Source organism: Podarcis filfolensis, assembly GCF_964270895.1.
Source record: "Podarcis filfolensis genome assembly, chromosome: 6".
NCBI lineage: Eukaryota > Metazoa > Chordata > Lepidosauria > Squamata > Lacertidae > Podarcis > Podarcis filfolensis.
The window spans coordinates 55,300,147-55,318,980 of NC_139609.1; the positions used below are offsets into that span (position 1 = coordinate 55,300,147).

At 40.0% G+C, this 18,834-nt stretch overlaps 1 protein-coding gene across 1 annotated transcript in view; it reads right to left on the reverse strand.

The window, feature by feature from the left end:
* Positions 1-122: 122 nt before the first annotated feature.
* Positions 123-18,834, reverse strand: part of NUDT3 (nudix hydrolase 3) — a 28,667-nt gene continuing 9,955 nt past the window's right edge. The window contains exons 2-5 of the mRNA XM_083618085.1: positions 12,176-12,286; positions 11,325-11,369; positions 10,407-10,491; positions 123-8,031 (exon numbers count right to left, since the gene is read on the reverse strand). Of these exons, the coding sequence (XP_083474211.1) occupies positions 7,859-8,031; positions 10,407-10,491; positions 11,325-11,369; positions 12,176-12,286 (414 nt within the window). The 3' untranslated portion in view covers positions 123-7,858. The remainder of the gene's footprint in view (positions 8,032-10,406; positions 10,492-11,324; positions 11,370-12,175; positions 12,287-18,834) is intronic.

The following is an 18,834-nucleotide window of genomic DNA, read 5'->3' on the forward strand; positions in this document are numbered from 1 at the left end:
CATTTGTATTAAAAGCTATCATTCTTGAACCACCTTCGTTGAGAATCAACTTATTTCCCAAATTACAATTGACACTGAATACCCAAAAGGATTTACCTCTAATAAGAAAGAGCTGCAGAACAGAAAGGGATGGGGAAGATTTTATTAAATATTCCAGATGCCATTTCCCATTCTGTGCTGGGCACTTAAGAGAAGTGCATGGTCTTTTAGAGATTATGTGGTAAATAAAAACAAAACAGGTTACAGATCCTAGGCATTTAGGCAATGCTTATGACAGTAGGATTCATTATGCATTTTCATTAATATCTTCATTTTTAATTTTAAAATCTTAAAAATTCTCCATCTTTAAAGATTCCAAGTTAACTCTGATACTGTGTTTGTTGTGCACTGTTTGTGACATTAAATACACGACACTGTGTAATATACATTAGCATGTAATAGAGGAAATCCCTCTACAAAACTTAACTACATACCAATTTCAGCCCACATTTTAGTATTTTTTTCACCACTGATAGTAGCAATGAAATCCATGGTCCCACAGTCTCCAGGCTAGGAACCTGAAATATTTTTGACAAACAATAATTGCATTGCTTGAAGCAGCAGCAGTCAGAGCCTTTATTCAACCTCAACGATGGTCATTAAAATGGGCCATGGTCTCAAGAGATCAATTAAGATTACCTTAGCACCCAGTAAATATTACACTAGTTGTTTTAATGAATTATTTGCTATAATTTCCAATAAATGCATTGTATACGCATTGCCCTTTACACTGAATTGGGGAAGGAGGTTAGAGAGGCTGAGCATATAAAAGGAATTGTAATTTAAGAGGAAACAAGTGCATTTGTGTGTTCACAAGTTATTACAAAAGATGGTATTAAGCCATATTCCTTCCAGTGTTAAACTAGAAAGTGCTCATGTTTTTGTAATATAATACTTGTACTTACAAACATATGTGCTAAAAAAACCCACTTAGAAACTTTTTATCAACTGAACAAACTTCATAGATAGCTAAGTATACATATGAAATTTTGAGTTAGAGCAAATACGAAGCTACATTATTCAGAGTCAGACCACTGGTTCATCTAGCCCAGTATTTTCTATTCTGGCAACAGATCTCAGGTAGAGGTCTCACGGCTTGAGTTCCTTTAACTAGATGTCTCTATTATATCTGGGACTTTCTGCATACAATGCATATCCTTGATAATGTAACTATGGATCCTGCCCATAGTTGTGAACTACCCAGTATCACAATTAATGTAAATCTGGGACTAGGAGTAGAATCCTAGCCTCCTGAAATCTATGCTGAAAACAGAAGCTATTCCTATCTCAAACTTGAGCAGTTGGGCAGCCATGCACATTTGCAGGCACAAAAACAGAGCAGATAAGTTGTTTACTTTCCTCACCTCCAGCAAAGGAGTTATTCATTCCTTTCTTTTAATTTAATGATAGGGAAATTCCAATTATTAACAATGATTTAAAAAACCTTCCGTTAAAGGTTCAGTTTCATTTCTTTCTGTTCACACATCACATGGTCCATAGGGCTCAATGGCCTCATAGACGATGTGCCTCGCTGAGGACAGTAACATTAAGGATGGGGCAAGAGTTCATCTTGGGGCCATTTGACATATATGTTATTGAACTTCATGTCCCAAAATAGCAGCACCCTGCTATACTCAAATTAGCTGCCCATTTTGACAGTTTCATTTCTCAGAGGCCACACTAAAATATAATATCCAAACATGAGACAAGTGCTTGGCAGAATTCAGCTGCAAGTTCAGCTGCAGTCTGTCACTATTCGAGAAGCCATCTCTCATACTACGCATTTAACAAAAATAAAGGGGAACCAGCAAGTACAAATTAAAACATGAAAAACATTGTCAGACTGTACAAACCCTCTTTTTATACTGCTCAGTAAAGTTGACAGTTTTGTGGAGCACTGAGAATATAAAAGGCTACCTCTTGCCATGTCAAAGGGGACACGGGTGACATTTGGCAGAATGGTCCTCAGGTATTTTATCACATCCTACATCACAGACAGGAAGCAATTAAAGAAAATAGATAAAACATGGGGTGTAAGGGTTCAGATATAACCTCTTCTTCAACAGATCCACAAACATTCAGAAATTTGAGACAATGGCCCAATTTGCCTATGGTTTAATGTGAATGAGCTTCTCCCCCACTTGACAAAACAAGCCAGTCTGGCTTGCCATTGTCATCCAAGCCTGTGCCTGCAGATTGATTCCCCCAAACACACAAGTGGAACCAAGGTTTGTTCCTGACTTACTGCTCATGGTATATTTGAGGAGAAACAAACTACAAACCCAGGTTCTGACAACACAACAAGCCAGGCTCAGGCTTGTTTTTCAAAGCAGGGGAACTGGCATCACTGTAACTTTTGAAAAACGTGCACCAGCATGCTGCTCTTCCTATTTAACTATAGCAAACAAGGCCAAAATAAATGATCCTACCCCTCCCTCTTAAAGAGTGCCAAACGAAAGTAAGCATCCCCCACTGTTGATGGTCATGTGAGACATTAAGTTAACAAGCCTTAAGCAGCACTGGTATCCTCTAAGTCAGAGTTTCCCATATTTACGTCTCCAGCTGTTTTCAGACTACAATTGCCATCATTCCTGAGCACCGGTCCTGCTAGCTAAGGATGATGGGAGTTGTAGTTCAAAAACAGTAGAAGACCCAAGTTTGGGAAACCCTGCCTAAATTTACAAGTAGAGGACCATGCTTGAACTGTACGGAAATTTCTCCACAATTCTACCATGGAGAAACTGTTTTGATGGTAGGAGGTGTGTCTGGGTTTTGTTTTGTTTTTTAAAGGTATACCCCTTCAAGGAGGTTATTTGCTTTTGCAAGTAGCTGTGATATTACACCAAGATTCGTTGAATGATCGCTTGCATTATTTACCAAACATACATGTGAAAGACTAAAATGCCAATCAAACTACATGGACAGTTCAACATTCATTCTTAGCAAACGATCATTCTGAAAAAATGTATTAATGGTTCTAATAAAATCTGTTGTCATGAGAAGTGGCAAATAGTACTCAAAAGCAGCTTCTTTATTACAGAGATTAAAGCATACATACCTACATACCACTCCAGTGTAAAACAGGCCCACAACACTGCCATCTCTCTCTCTCTCTCTCACGCACACACGCTACCCCCACCCCACCACCAAAAGAGTACAACGCCCGGTGTCTGGATATAACCATATTGACAGATGAATAAAACCAGACAAAGCATTATGAAATACGCACAATATTGATTTAAATTGTTATTTTCCCGTTTCAGGCAAGTTGCACTTTTAATGTTAGAAAACAGGTGAATTCAGTCACCACCACACAAGATTCCTGGAATTTTTCACTAATACATACTCCAATTCTAATTCTTAAAGAGTAACTCATTTTAAGGAATCTGATTTCAGAATCAGCAGGAATTTGAATCAAATTTCATCAATTATCTTACTTTCATGAAAAACGACACCCAAGTTGGAAGAAGTTATGTTGCTGAGCTTGTACTTCTTGGCTCGGAAGAACAAGGTTTAGGAGGCTCATCCTCCAAATTGTGTAATGCTCATTTACAAAAAGGATTGCAACCCCCAACTTCTTCTCTGGATCAAATTTTAATTCAAATTTCTCTCAACTCCTGTCTTTTGAACCTGCCCACAGACATGCACACCCCAACATCCCTCTTCCCTTCAGCCCTTTTTATGGTGTTGATATAGGTGGCAGCAGCTAGCTACAGCTTTAAGGAAAGAAAGGTAAGCATTCCACCCTTCCAGCAGCCCTTGGGAAAACTCTGTACCCCAGAGCTATTTGTGGCTGTGCAGTGCACCATAGGCCAGAAAGGGGACATGAAGAAATCTCTTCCCTGCCTAACTCCACAGCCCACTGCTGCTACCTGTCATACTTGCAAAGCAAGTCAGGCTGAGGGACTGATGGTTAAGTGAGAGGGAAGGGGCTGGGTGGGTGGTAGCTGAGAAGTAAGTCTGGGTATTCAGAGGGCTGGGTAAGCCAAATTGTAATTGCCTCAGAATTAACTAAGCTTTTCTTTTTTTCCAGAACACAAGCAGCTCAACAATCTCTTATTTTGTAAGTTCTAGTATAACCACTAACTAGGATAGAATGGCACTCCATTTCTTTATTGGCAAAATTTTAAACTAGTTAACAAAATGAGGGCTTCTTAGAAAAAAGGAGAGTTGGCGACAGAGTGGTGTGATTACAAGAATATGGCTAACAACAAGTATAAAGTTTTTTGGGAAATAAGAGCTATGCTGCATCTAAAATAATGACGGTAATTTCAGGTCAAACTTTCATACAAAGATTTTTTTTTCCTATTTCCAAGAGGATCTAATGGGAGCTAATTCAAGGTTAAACCCAAAAATATTAATTAGATACATCAAAACACTCCAGCATATTCTATTTACTCTACATCACACACTTTCTAATCTATGACACTGAAACACAGAAGGGACGTCATTAGAAAATCACTATTGCGTTTTTCGCAACAGGATGACAGATAAAACTGCAGAGAGCCTGAAGCTGGTTTTGTCCTCCCAGCAAAGAAAATCCATCTCTCTCCATACTGGAAAAACAGCAGAGGTTGTACATTCACTCACAATGCTACCGTGCTTCAGCTTCATGAAGATTACCCAGCAGTTACTTGCAAACTTGCTGCCAAAACTAGTTTTAAGCAGCAAGACAACCCTGATTTAAGTAGGGCTGCTTCAATGCAAAAACCAACATAGACCTCACCTAAATGAGGAACAATACACTAAGCACTGGCATTAAATCTGGACTTAGAACGAATTATTTGTAAATATGTATCAACAGATCTATCACACTGCTCATGATGTACCAGCATTTGTCTGACTCAAGTGCACAAGTTCAGCAATTATTTTTGCAATCAAAGATTTAACCTCCTCTCTGCAACTGTTAAAGACTAGAAATTTACATATAAAATAAAAGCTGGGGTTCCCAAGGTCTATGGGATGCACAGGTGGTTAGGTGGAGGGGCAGATGCAGTCTTCAGTATGTTGGATGCTCAGCCTCAATTTAAATCTAAAGCTTATTGGAAGGAAATAATTCTTAAGCATTTTCACCTCCCTTTTCAGCAGGACCTGAATACAGTATATAAATCTAAAAGCTTTTTGGATTTAGAGACCAAAGAAAGCTGCATTTTTATGGTAAAGCACAGCAGGAAATCTAAATTAAGACTTCTTAACTCTTAACGGAGGATCAGTCTACCTTCTTAGTACTGTTGTGCTTGAATCTAAACACCCCATAACTTACCCTATGTTAGATGCATTGTTTGCCAATGCAGAATGTTCCAGTGTAATTAGAAATGCTCTGAAAAGGTGAGTTGATGTGGTGACATTTTCATTTATCTTGCTAAGGAAGTTTCATGAATTGTTAATTACAGAATACCCTGAGATACTGGGAAAGCTGTAGACTTATCTCTATAGTGCATTAATAGAAGGTGAAAAGGTGAGGCTTAATAAGCTGGAGCAAGGACTGGGTTAAAATACACAACTGGGAAGAATTCCAGACTATTTGAACCTCAGGAGCTGCATCTTCCATTTCCAGTTAAGAAGGCAAACATCAGCCACTCACTGCAGTTGAATTAACAGCATAAATCCATCCCAGATTAAACTACCTTCTTGGCACAATTTATTTTTCCTGGACACCCCCCCCCAAAAAAATGCTGTTAGCAAATCATTAACGATATTCTATTCTAAACTGTCAGTTTAACAGCCCTATAAAAACATTTTAGAGTGTTTTTTATTTATTTATAAAAGTGTGCATGCTGTAGATATTAAAACTGCAGTCACCCTTACAGGCATCTCAGTTCTCTTTCAATCTTTCATGCCTAATCTATTCAATGAGACACAAAACGCCTTAGCTGAAGGCAACAGTTTGCTATATTGGAAAGTGCCACATATAGCATAGTACGAGAAATTATATTGTACACTTCAAGACACTAGTCAAGCCCTTTGAATTAAATTTTTATTGTTTTGTTTTTTAAGATGAAGGGCAGCGAAGTGGCGCAGCATAATTTCAGATTTTTTCTAGACATTCACGTTTAAGCCACTCATTGAATAATGCCTCTCAGCCTTCTCCTGTGTAAAAACTTTTGGCATTAGTGATCACTGGCTTCACTTTTGCCATTGTGATCCCAAACTATGGAATGCTATCCCATTCACTAAAAATAGGGAACTCAAGCAAATAAACAGAATTGTATCTCAAATTTGACAGCAACTTTCCAAATTAGAAAGTATACTTTTACTTCATGCTGCATGACTATTTCATATATTTTTTATGTTGTTAAGTATATAATGGGAAGAGATAATGATAAATTAAATAAGAGTACTGCAGGTTTAATTTCACATCTTGGCTATAATCTGACAAAGAAGAAGTCACCAAACACAGCAACTAGGTCCTGTCCCAAGCCAGGGATTAACTAATGCCCCTCCCCAAACCTTCCCCAGGCCCACCCCCTCCCACAACCCTTTCCAAAATCTCCCAACTAGACAACACTGTTGGCAAATCAAGACAGCATGAAACATACATCAATAGAAACAAACATGTGACATGTGCCAATGCATCAGGTTAGGTATCCTATTAAATGACACAGTTCTCCACATCAGCATTTCTGCTTGGGACCCAGTTGTACCTTTGCCACTGAGGGATAAAGTTTACATTTGAGCATGCTCCGTGGTGCATTTACAAGTGCTGCAATGCTACAAAGGAGATTGAACACCTGAAGCTTTTCCCTGTGACTTGTTTTCAGGGACATAATGCAACTGTCCCACCATGCAGTGACACTCAAAAGTACAATCCAATGTTGTAGCACAAATTACAACATCCAGTTTAGTAGGGTGTAAGGCATGTGGACAAGAAGAGATATCAGCAGTATGCAGCAGGAAGAGAAAGAATTCCACACCAGCAGAAAGCATCGGTGGCTCAATGCTTCAGTTCACTAGTTTTAAAACTCATTTTGAATCCCTGATTCCTATTTATTGAGGCTGGAATTCATTTAGTTTCTGAGGCCGTATGCTGTTGAGTGAGTGGTGACCAAATTCCTTGCATTTCTGTTCATTGTTAAGATGATCAACGTATTGACTGAACCTGTAGAAAGAACGGAGCACCAAGAATGCCTCACAGGGTATTGTAACTCGGCCGCCTCCTCTAAGTGTCACTGTTCTAAATTTGGGTAAGGGAGTGGGGGAGTCAAACCGGCCCAGCCACTAGCACTGTCACAAAATAAGTTTCTTTAAAAAAACAAAAGGCAAACAAGATTATGAAGCCCTCCTTTACAGAAGCAGCTCATTTAAAAAAAAAAAATCCCGCAAAATCAAAGTGTTAGGCTTCTCCATCTAAAAAAAGGTTACACGCATGCGCTGAGAAAGTGACCACCACACAGATCTCAACAGCACCTTACTGTACAAAATCTAAGACTTAAAAGAACTGAGCTCACATTTCAGCCTTCTTTAACTGAAAGGATAAAGAGGCCTAGCTATGGCTGGGACAACATACATAGGGGCATTTCAGAAGACAAGGCAGAGGTGAAGCTAGTAGCCTTGACTTTCAGGTTGTCAAAACTGTGTTAATAGGGAAGGGGCACTTCATGCACAATATGTGTTTTACAAAATACATATCCAAGAAAAAGCAAGAAAACCCCACTTTGCACTAGAATGCAACACTCAAATATTTGCTCTGCCAAAGGCTGCCGCTGATGTCGTGTCTGACAAGAGGAAGCATGTGAAAGAGGCAAGAAGAGGGGAGAAAAGGAAATCCAAGTTTCAGTCTACTTTTCAAAATCTGTTTCTCTCAAAAGGCCATCTTCAGTCATCTGATGTCGGACAGTTCACTCTCCTTTGAGAATGATGTGGTCACAACAGGAGTGCCATTGTTAGCCAAATAGCCTTGCCTCAAGGTTTCAAAATATGAAGCCTGCACAGGTTTGTGATACTGCAGAACTTTTATGGCGTCATCTATCTGAAACCATTTCCGTTTCCTTCCTGTAGAAATAGAGGGAGGGGGGAATTAGTAACACAGCAAAGCAATTGATGATTTTATAGTTCCTTCTATAGATAATTTCCAGAGACATATAGTATGCCTATTCCTACTGCAAATGCACTGCAACAGCACACAGTAATTCAATGGCACCTGTGATACGATGACTCACTGAAGGTTCACTTCTTCAATATACAATTGTAACAATTAACTTCACACAATACAACCCGGGGGGGGACACGGACCAACCTCTAGCCTGTGTGGGCTCAATTTTGAATGCTAGGCCTTCCCAACCATCCCACCAGCCTCTCCCTAGAACCTCATACCCTCTTCAGGTTCTCCTTTCCCCACCTTTGAGCGGTTTCCCTCCTACCAGCAGATCAGCACATGTATGGGAGGAACACGAGAAGAGTCTGCTAGTTCAGGCCAATGGCCCATCTACTCCAGCATTGTGTTTTCACAGTGGCAACCAGATGCTTATGGGAAGCCCAAAAGCAAGGTAAGAGAATGGGATGTATATCCTTTGGTAGTGTACTTTGGGCTTTGGCCCCAGTCAAGCCAATATGCTGTCCCCAATAACCAGCTCTCCAAAGGAATGTGGCGCTTGGAGGAGGAAGGTTCTTCAGCCCTACAGTACATTACAACAGCAAATCTTTAGTTTAACAAATATTTTCCAAAATTAAAATAAAACCAACATCTCATTTGTTTCTTCTAAAGGAGAATGAGCTGGAAAATAGTGCATTTAGTAAGGAAGCTCCTGAGACTAACAGAATGCAGCTGCTCACTTTTCTTAGAGAAAATCAATGGGAGAAGGAAAGTTATAGGGAAAACTGTGTATCACTGTGTTGCCTGTGAAGTTCATTGAGAGATATATGCATCTCTTTCCATTCTGTAAATAATTTAGGCAGCAATCCTAATCCCACTTATCTGAGAATAAGCCCCACTGATTTCAATAGGATTTACATCTAAGTAAACAAGGTTAGGACTGTGGTTAGTTTGAAGCCGGGAAATAAATTTGGTAAGAAGCAATTTTCTAAGTAATATGCTATTCTACAGGATGTATAACCTCATACTAGAGCCAGGGCTTTTTGGGCTGTGGCTCCGATCTGGTGGAACACTCTGTCACAAGAGACTAGGGCCCTGCGGGACTTGACATATTTCCGCAGGGCCTGCAAGACAGAGTTGTTCCACCAGGCCTTTGGCCAGGGCACAGCCTGACTCCCTCCTTCGGCAATCTTTGCGGAGCTCTGGCCCAACGGTTGCCAGTGGTTTTGAATTAATTTTATAATGAATGATTTTAGAGTATTGTGTTGTGTTGTACTGTTGTACTGTTTTATTGTTGTTAGCCGCCCTGAGCCCGGCTTTGGCTGGGGAGGGCGGGATATAAATAAAAATTATTATTATTATTATTATTATTATTATTATTATTATTATTATTCAGAAAAGTGAATCAAAACATGGGCATGAAGAAGCACTGGATGAAAAGAATAATACATTAATATGAATTTTGCAATGATTTGAGACTGCTATAGGAGGGGCAATTAGTAAATTTCCTTTCCCCCTTTTTTTAAAAAAAGTAAATTTCCTTTTCAAAACACACGCTATACATGGGAAAACAAAAATTAAAAAATCAGTGATTCTGCAAAAAAATAATAATCATGGAAACAGATAGTTAAGCCTCTTCAACTTCCAAAATCTGGTTTTTAGCCCTCTTTTTGACTGTTCAATTCTTTAAATCAAATTCTCTTTAAAATCATCAGTACTAGAATTCTTTATCTGTCTTTTTTTACAAGAAGCTGGAATTTAAAGGAGTCTGACAAGAGCTGCCAAGTCACGAGTATTTTGGCAGCTGTATGCTGATGGTTGTCCTTTTCCACTTTAAACCAAACAGTACAATTCTAATTCTTACACTTTCTTCCCCCCACCCCGGCCACAATCACCTACATAAAACAGGAGTGAGAAAAATATTTTCAGCCTGAGAGCTGCATTCCCTCACGGGCAACCACCCAGGGGCCACGTGCCAGCGGTGGGTGGAGCCAGATACAAAGGTGGACAGAGAATCAAATGCCATTCTTATACTGTAGGCTGCATTCCAGGCACACAAAAATCAGAGGTTGCTACGCCCACCCACACCCCTACATTCATCCGGTTAAGCAACATCTACCAGAGTTCAAGAAGCCAGGCAAAAGCAGTAAAGGAGGGTGTGAAGCAGGGCTAGTGAAAAGTGTGGCCTGGGGGCGAATCCCAAGGGCCAAAAAGAAAGGGTGAGAGGCTTGCAGTCTCCACACCTGATATAAAGCTGAATCTAATACAGAGAAGAGGATTCTGCTATTACAATCCTACAGAGAATCAGGAATACAGATGAATGTAAGTGTCTCACCAATATTCACAGAGTCCTCCCAGTCTTCCAATACTTCTGTGACAATAAGTACGTAAACATATGTTCTGTGTTTTCTGTCCTGGTTCTAAAAGGAGGAGCAGCATTAAAGTTAGGTTCCAAAGTTCATAATACCTGCAAAAGTTTATTCTTAAGGAAAGTAGGGATAGGTATATTGTTAAAACATTTCCAGCAACAGCAAAGCCCTACCAAGATAAATGATGAAGATTCAAAAGTAGTTACAACACGAAACAAGTCAAAACATTTCCAACATAAATTTTACTAGTTTTGCCCTGACATCTTGCCAAACGTTACTGTTTTCTAGCTCCTCAGTCTTGAGAAACCTACAAAACATAGGGAAATTGAACAATCTGTCTCAGTGGATGCTCTATGTTTTCAAAATTCAATCATGTAACATGCATGATACCACAATGGCTGCATCTGCAAGTGAAAGTAAGGCAGAAGTGATGATGGAGGGGAACCTCCAGCCCACTAGGGCTTCAAATCACACCCACCTGTCCCACACTTGACATCAAACATCATATATGACACTGGCTTATGGGGCAGGTAAAGACATAGCCAGCTTCTGATTGTCCCTTGGTAAGTGGGACTCACTGACCGCAGTCATCAGCTGACTGGCATTGGTAGGAACCCTGTTATAATTTATCCTTCTGTAAGTAGTTTTGCATCCCTGGTCTAAAGAGTCAAAAACACACATAAGAGAACAAACCTGAACTAGAGTTCCTTTGCAAAGCAACTGTTAATTCATGTTCACTTCACCTAGCAATTATAGGAACTACTTTCATTGAACTTTGCCAAACCACAGTAGTTCATTCCAAGCACTGGTGGTAGCTTACAGGGATGTGTGAACAGGGCCATTGAGAAAAGTCTTAATCAACTCTTCAAAATGCTTATACTTACCTCAAAAATTCCTACTAATCTTCCTAATGTCCCTTTCACTCCAGCCTGTGAGAAATTCAAAGAGAAGAAAGAAAGATTTAATGTTCTAAGTTACAGCTCAATATTTCAGTCTGGGCCAAATTACACATGGTGTAGAAGGTCTATGACGGAAAAAGCTTATGGAAGATCCAAAGCTTAAAAACAGCTGGGAGGGTCGGGGGAGAGGATTGGCTTCTGATAGCAGCACTAGGGTAGAGGATGTTTAATCCTTTCCTCATGTAATTTTCATGATTACAATTGCCCCCAAAGCTGCTATCCGTCCCCCAGTGTTTGTGAGTTAAGCGGCTTTGAGAAGGGACATCATGAAGTGTTTAAAACCAGCAGGGGAGGGGAGGGGTGAGAGAAAATTTGGGCCAAGAAAACGAGGGGTTAAATGCACATATGTATGCATGTAATCTGGTGTTTCACACCACACCCTCTCAAAGCTACATTTGAGGGAAGCACATCACCAAGAGACAGTACATATCTACATATATGAACTCTAGACCCCAGTGCCTGAAGTCAACTGGCAATACTATTAACAATCTGTTGAAAGAGGTACTCAGTGAAGTATTCGAAAATCCCTGCCCTGCATCATAATAACTATTATAGCTATGAGTACTAGGGCAAATTCTACAGCAGTATCCATCTCAACTCACAGATGGAACTAACAATGAGTTTTGTTCATAAAGAGTTAACAAAACCACAACACTATTAATTGGTTAGAAAAATTTTTCAATAGAGGGACTGTTTTGAGAAGAGCAAGGAAAAATAATAAGAAATTGATAAGCAGCACGAACAGTTTAGGTCCGAAGCAAGTTTTGGAGATTTACCTCTTCACAAACTTCCCGCACTGCAGCCACACTAGGTTCCTCTTCAGGCTCCATACCACCACCTGGGACAATCCATCTATCTGGATGACGACTACTGCTCACTAACAGCACCTACCAGGGGGAAACAGAGTACTTGCATATATACATTATTTCATTATATGGTTGCCCAACTTCAGAATACAATCTTGCTACAAAAGAAAGCTGTTGACGGGGGTGGGGGTTAAGTTCCTATAAGAAATCTCTCACTTTCTTTTTTGCTAATCTTCTCTCTATACTTATGGAGTCATCATGTCCTCTTGAGTTTCATTATACACAGGCAAAGGAAAAAGCTTAAGGAACTACTGGGTCAAGTCCCATGGTCAGAAATACTCAAAGAAAAGCAAGTCCAAGAGGGATGGGAGTTTCTTAAAGGTGACATACAGAAGGCACAAAGGCAGACAATTCCAACAAGTAAGCATCCAAAGAAACTGTGTGGCTGCATATGAAGCTTACAGATGAGCTGAGATGTAAGAAGGGCATGTATAAGAAATTACTCATGTGGTCCCTTCCAACTCTACAATTCTATGGTTCTATGGAAGAAAGGAGAAATCATGAAAGAAGAGTATACATGAGTAGTCAACAGTTGCAGGTACCGGTGGTCAAGCAGGCCAAAGCTCAGAATGAACTCAGGCTTGCAAGAGAGGTTAAAAATAATTTTTAAAGTTTCTTCAACTATGTTTGAAGTAAGTGGGAAAATAAGCAAGTAGCAGATCCCTTGCGGGGAGAAGAAGGAGAAATGCTACTCAGTGACAGAGATATGGTGGAACTGCTCAACACCTACTTTGCCTCTTTCTTCACCCCAAAGAAAAGCAGTGCCCAACCTTGTGGTAAAAGAATAAACAATGCAAGAAGGGAGTTGAAGCCCAAGATAAAAAAAAGAGGTGGTAAGGGAACACCTAGCTACTTTAAATGAATTCAAATCACCAGTGCCTGGCTAGCTGACCCAAGGGTACTAAAGGAGCTTGTAGATCAAACAGTGTGATACAGCAGCAAAGCAAAAAGCTGATGCTATTCCAGGCTGCATCATAAAAAGTAACAGTGTCCTGATCAAGAGAAGTAACAGTACTGCTCTATTCTGCCTTGGTCAGGCCACATCTAGAGTACTGTGTCCAGTTCTGGGCACCACAGTCCAAGAAGGATCTTGACAAGCTGGAATGTATGCAGAGGAGGGCAACCGCCTCCTCCACCACTCTGTTGGAAGTACAGCCTGACTCACCACTCCAGAGGGACTTCCTCAAGTGGGAATGCACCTACTGATTACCAAGAGCAATGGGGGAGAGTTTCTCATTAACAGTGCCTGGGCAGGCTCCTGGAGTCAACATCCACCTTTCCACTGGTGGTAGCCCGAGAGTCCAACCATTTCCATCATGGCCCACTATGTGAGGACACCAGCTGGTTGAGCATCTGGCTGAGCTGTCTTAACAAGGCAAGACATTCTTCAAGGGGTGCATCAGGCTCTTCAGAAGAACTAATCTGAACAGGAAAAGCAAGTCTGTTTTGTTTTCACCTCCTGCTTTCCATGTTATTAACAGACATACTACACCAAGGAACTTGAAGATACCTCCTTTTTCAAGAGGTGTTCTATGACAGTATTCTTTAAACATTAATACTCTTACTGTCACTTTTACCTCCACATTCTCCCAGTAAAATATTGTGGTAAACCTAACCCTGACTAGAGACTCTAAAAGCATTGTTGGAGTATCCAGCCATTCCCTGCAACTAGAAACTCCTGCTGGCACTTGGTACTCCGAACTCCTGCCACGACTCTTATAATATGTTGAACTCCATCAGAACTATTATCAAAGGGATTGAAGATAGCTGCTCTGGGGATTTCAACATAAATTATTAAATTGACAATATGATTACAATAGATTCAGACAATCGCTTCGGAACAACCACTTCAGAAAAAGTAAATCCATGTGCCAGTTCCATAGCATTTATCCTGCACACATACATATATCTTTGTCCATACTGAAGATCTGGAATGAACTTGCAAGAAGCCACATAATGTTGGAGGTTTCGTCCCCTTTCACATTTAGTCAAAAGCAGAAGTGAAACCTTCCAAACTCATTCTTGCAGCCGTTGAAGGTGGGAGGGTGAGAATCTGATGCATGCACAAGCACATTCTCATAACGCTAAACCATGCTTTAGCATTTTTTATGAATGAGGCCTTTATGTCACCTGAGCAAAAGACATGGTTGTATTTGGTTGTATTATCACTTTGACTCAAAATCCTTCAATGGAAGAATGCACATTAATTTAGTAATTTATGCTGCAGAACACAGGCTTGTTGCATTTTTGTTTTGCTACATAAAAGTTTGGTCTTACTGACAAGTTGTGTTTTGCCCTTTCTGTAGACTAATTGTCCTGACAGCAGGCACACTTGTTATGGTCAACAGTTTTGTATCCCACACTCTCCACGAGAGCTTCTAAAGGAAATAAGTATATGAAACTCTTTCAAGTTAAAACAGAAAATTTGAAGAGAAAAGAGGCCTCATATAATTCAGAAATTCAGCCGCAAATCAGAACTGCTGTTTGGAATCTGAAAAGTTCAAATTGAGCTGTGGGGTGCAAGGCATATGAGATAAATAGTGTGGTATTAAGTAACTGCCACTGCACCAGCCCTAGGAAAGGGTCCCAGCACTAGCTCTTGATCCAAGTGCCCTTGCACAGGCGTGTTTGAATCCTACCATTCAATTCCATAGGATGCTTTATTTGGCTAGTAACTCTTCTATAAGGCAATTTTACCTATGAGATTTGGAACTATTTGATCACTGAATGTCCATTCCAAGTTGAATATTGCATTTATATGAGTGGGAATCTTTGCCAGATGCAAGCATGGAAGACTAAGACAACTCCATCCGTCCCCCTGACCAACCTTAAATGCCTCCCCCACCTAGACCTCTGGTAGGGGCTGATGGGAGTTTAGTCCAACAATATCTGGAGGCTACCAAGTTGGTTATTCCTCTTCTAGGGTCTTGTAAATAGGTTTGTTTTCCTCTGGTATGGTAGAAGAGTTCCACTTTTCTAGTCCAGGGAAAAAAGCAACCCCAGGAAAGCAGCAAGTTACAATGAAAATCTCTTTGCAACCCTACAGCCTATTCATAAGAGGTACTATTTCTTAAAGAGGAAGCATGTTTTGAACAGAATGCTGTAAAAACAAGCTGTCACAACACAGACTACAAAGTGAAAATGCAAAATGTAAGGCTTATAATGAGTTCAAACAGGGATGGAAAGTTCTTAGAGTGAAGAAAATTCTCAAAAAGCGCAGGAAAGCCCTAACAACTTTATGCTGGTACCAATGAATTCGCATTATTTTCAAGTCCTGAATTCAAGAACAACAAAAAGGGATAACCTTTAAATTTTGTTATTTTTCCACATTATAGACCATAAATCAGGATCTGTAACAAAACCATCTGTATGCCACACAGCCTGGTTTAGGGTTGTTCTACTTTACCTAAGGCAGTATCTCAAACTAAGCACAGTGATGTAGCACTGCCCCACTTACTATCTAAACTGTTTACAAACCAACATCATACTTCAGGATGAAGGCTTATGCCAGTAGAGCACATACTTGAACTACCCCCTTGTAGCACCATTTCCCAGTTTCAGAAAGAGCTGCACAAGTCCCAAATGTAGCACAACAGGGTTCAGTTCCTACTACTGGAGCACTATATTTCTACATATTAGCTCCCCCAAGCAGTAGATAAGAATGCCTTATGAGTTCTTCAGGTACTCAAGTCTGATATGCTTACATCAGACTTACATCATATATACTGACCATCTCATTTTTTATCTGTCACATATTTCATTCTGCTCCCATCCAGGAATGGAAATTAGCTAGGTGCCAGGCGCATTTTGCACCTGGCTATCAACCACTTGCGACCAAGTGAAGATGCCTGGGCCTGACTTCTCCACCATCTTGGAGATCAGTGGATCTGGGCTGTTTTCACACACTAATACCACATCCTGTAGAATTTTATCCGTACCCTACCCTCTTGGCAACACTGATTTGAACCCTCATAACAACAGAACTCCCAATCTATTTCAAATTCCAATTGATATAATTCAGTAGCAACCCTACGAAAGAACAGATAGTCTCAACGTCTACAACAATTTGATAGCCATGCCCATAATCCACAATATAGACACCTGCATTTGTCCCCACAACGGGGTGAGCTCCTGTTGCTCAGTCCCAGCTCCTGCCAACCTAGCAGTTCGAAAGCACGTCAAAGTGCAAGTAGATAAATAGGTACTGCTCCAGCGGGAAGGTAAACGGCGTTTCCGTGCACTGCTCTGGTTCGCCAGAAGCGGCCACATGACCCGGAAGCTGTCTGTGGACAAACGCCGGCTCCCTCAGCCAGTAAAGCGAGATGAGCGCTGCAACCCCAAAGTCTTCTGCGACTGGACCTAACGGTCAGGGGTCCCTTTACCTTTACCTTTTACCTCTCTTTCTTGAGTTATTTATCTTGCCCAGTTGTCAGCTCTTGTTTCATGATATATGTTTTGGTTTTAGATAAGCTTGATAACCATTTTCAGACTTATCACTCAGCTAGAGTGCCTGTCACCACCTCTTCAGAATGCGCACTAGCACAAAGTCAATAAATAATTGGATGATCACCGATAACTTTATGAAATGAATATAAGCCTTACTAAGTCAAAGTGTCTCCAAGATTCCCAACACTTAAAAAATCACTTGTAAGACTATGTAACTGAATAACATTATCTAAGGCAAAATACAATACAATTCTACACTGATTTATATGAAACAAATTGCGCACAGGATGTTCACCTATGTATAATTAATCACGTTGATATGGGATCCTGCAGAGAAAAGGGTAGCATGAGAGAATAGCTAGTCTATATACAACTGTCTGGTACATGTTTTTGTGAGAACACAGTGTAAGGAAAGCAGAAGCCGAAATCAGGCAGAAGCAGTTAAACAACTAAATGACCAAAAAATAGGAATGCTGAAGAATGCATAGAACAGAAGAGAAACTGAATGAATTCATTGCATCATTATCCCTGCAGAAATGGTCACATGATACATACAGCAAACTTCTTTTTCAATGTAGTGCACAGGATGTAGTTTTAGAACTAATGAAAAAGAATCAGAAGTAACAACTCACTAAGCCTCATGGTATTCATTTGGGAGTTGTTAAATATGAAAATGGTGTTATTTAAACAAAGATCACAAATTTATCAACCTAAATCTAGTTCTAGGTAAATTCATAGAAAGCATTCAGGCCTGTAAGGCCGTCAAATTCTCATATAAGACTTACTATGGAATGCTCAGAATGACTTCTAAAGCAAAATAAATTGCCTCATCAATCTTCGTGAGTATCAGTTTCTGAAGTATCAACGGGCATGCTGACACATATGATCCAGTTAAAACTATGGTCTGGTTCTCTGGTTGCAACTAGCCATTACTTGTTGTAAAAGAGGATCCCTAGTTGGTACACAACACTAAATCAAGATTCTTTGAAAATGAAAATGAAAATCAACTCAGCAAAAGTCTTCCTGCCCATGCAGGAAAAAGAAAGGGAACCTGAGCTCAAAGAGGCTCATGCACAAATTGCTAAATAATGGTTAAATGTTACATGGCCTACTCAGTTGATTTTCAAAATGCTGTCCATGACATTTTCCAACTACACTTAAGATCCAAGTGGTAAAAGAAAAATTCTCTTTTGGACTAGTACACTACACTACCACTACCACTACCCTAAAATAAAACCAGAGTTAATAGCATTCCCCCTTCTAAAAAATGTTGACTAATGTGAGGTCAGGGGTGCATGAGGAGGAAGCCAACCATGCAGGTATAAAGACTGAATTATATAAAGGTCCCAAGTTGCGTAGCAGCTCATTTGTTTGAATTCTCTCCTATGTTAAAACTTGCTTCACATAAAAGGCTGTCATGGGGAGAAGGACTCCAGCCTAGCCTTCTCATTGACTTATTTGTTCTCTTTGCAGCAAGCATTTGTTTTACTTACAGAAGCATTCAAACATGTGACCACCTCCCTGCAATCTGAACTGACATAATCCAGGAAATGCTACCATGCAGTATTTCTAAACCAAAGCTTGATAGTTAAGAGAATTTTAAAAAAGAATTAGATTCATTTACAGAAGATGGTGAATCAATAACTGTTAGGGGCCTGTCATCAATTTTCACTTGTATATTCCTAATCACCCCCATGAGCATTTACTGCTAAAGAAGATTTCAGCCCATAAGAAAACCTGCTGGAGTAAGAAGCCTTTCTCATTTTGTTGGCTACAGTAAAAGCCAGCTACAGAGGAACTCTTAACCAACATATCAAAGCTTAATGCTTTATGGCTAGGTGGTTTGTCACAATCCTGTGTCCTAACCTATACTGTGGTTATAAAAGGGGAACCCTCTGATGTCTCTTCATCTATGAGGGTCATGCAATAGAGTTCTGAAATTGGTAAAATAAATGGGGTGAGAAAAGCTTGTTGCAAAACTCATTTTCAAATTTCCATACAAGTTTAAACATATATGCTATTTCTCAGTGAAAACCACTCAGCAGTTAAATTCTGAAAGCAATGCTCTAATTAAGTAATTATTCAGAAAACAGCAAGGGCATGATCCAGTTAAGTTAAGCATT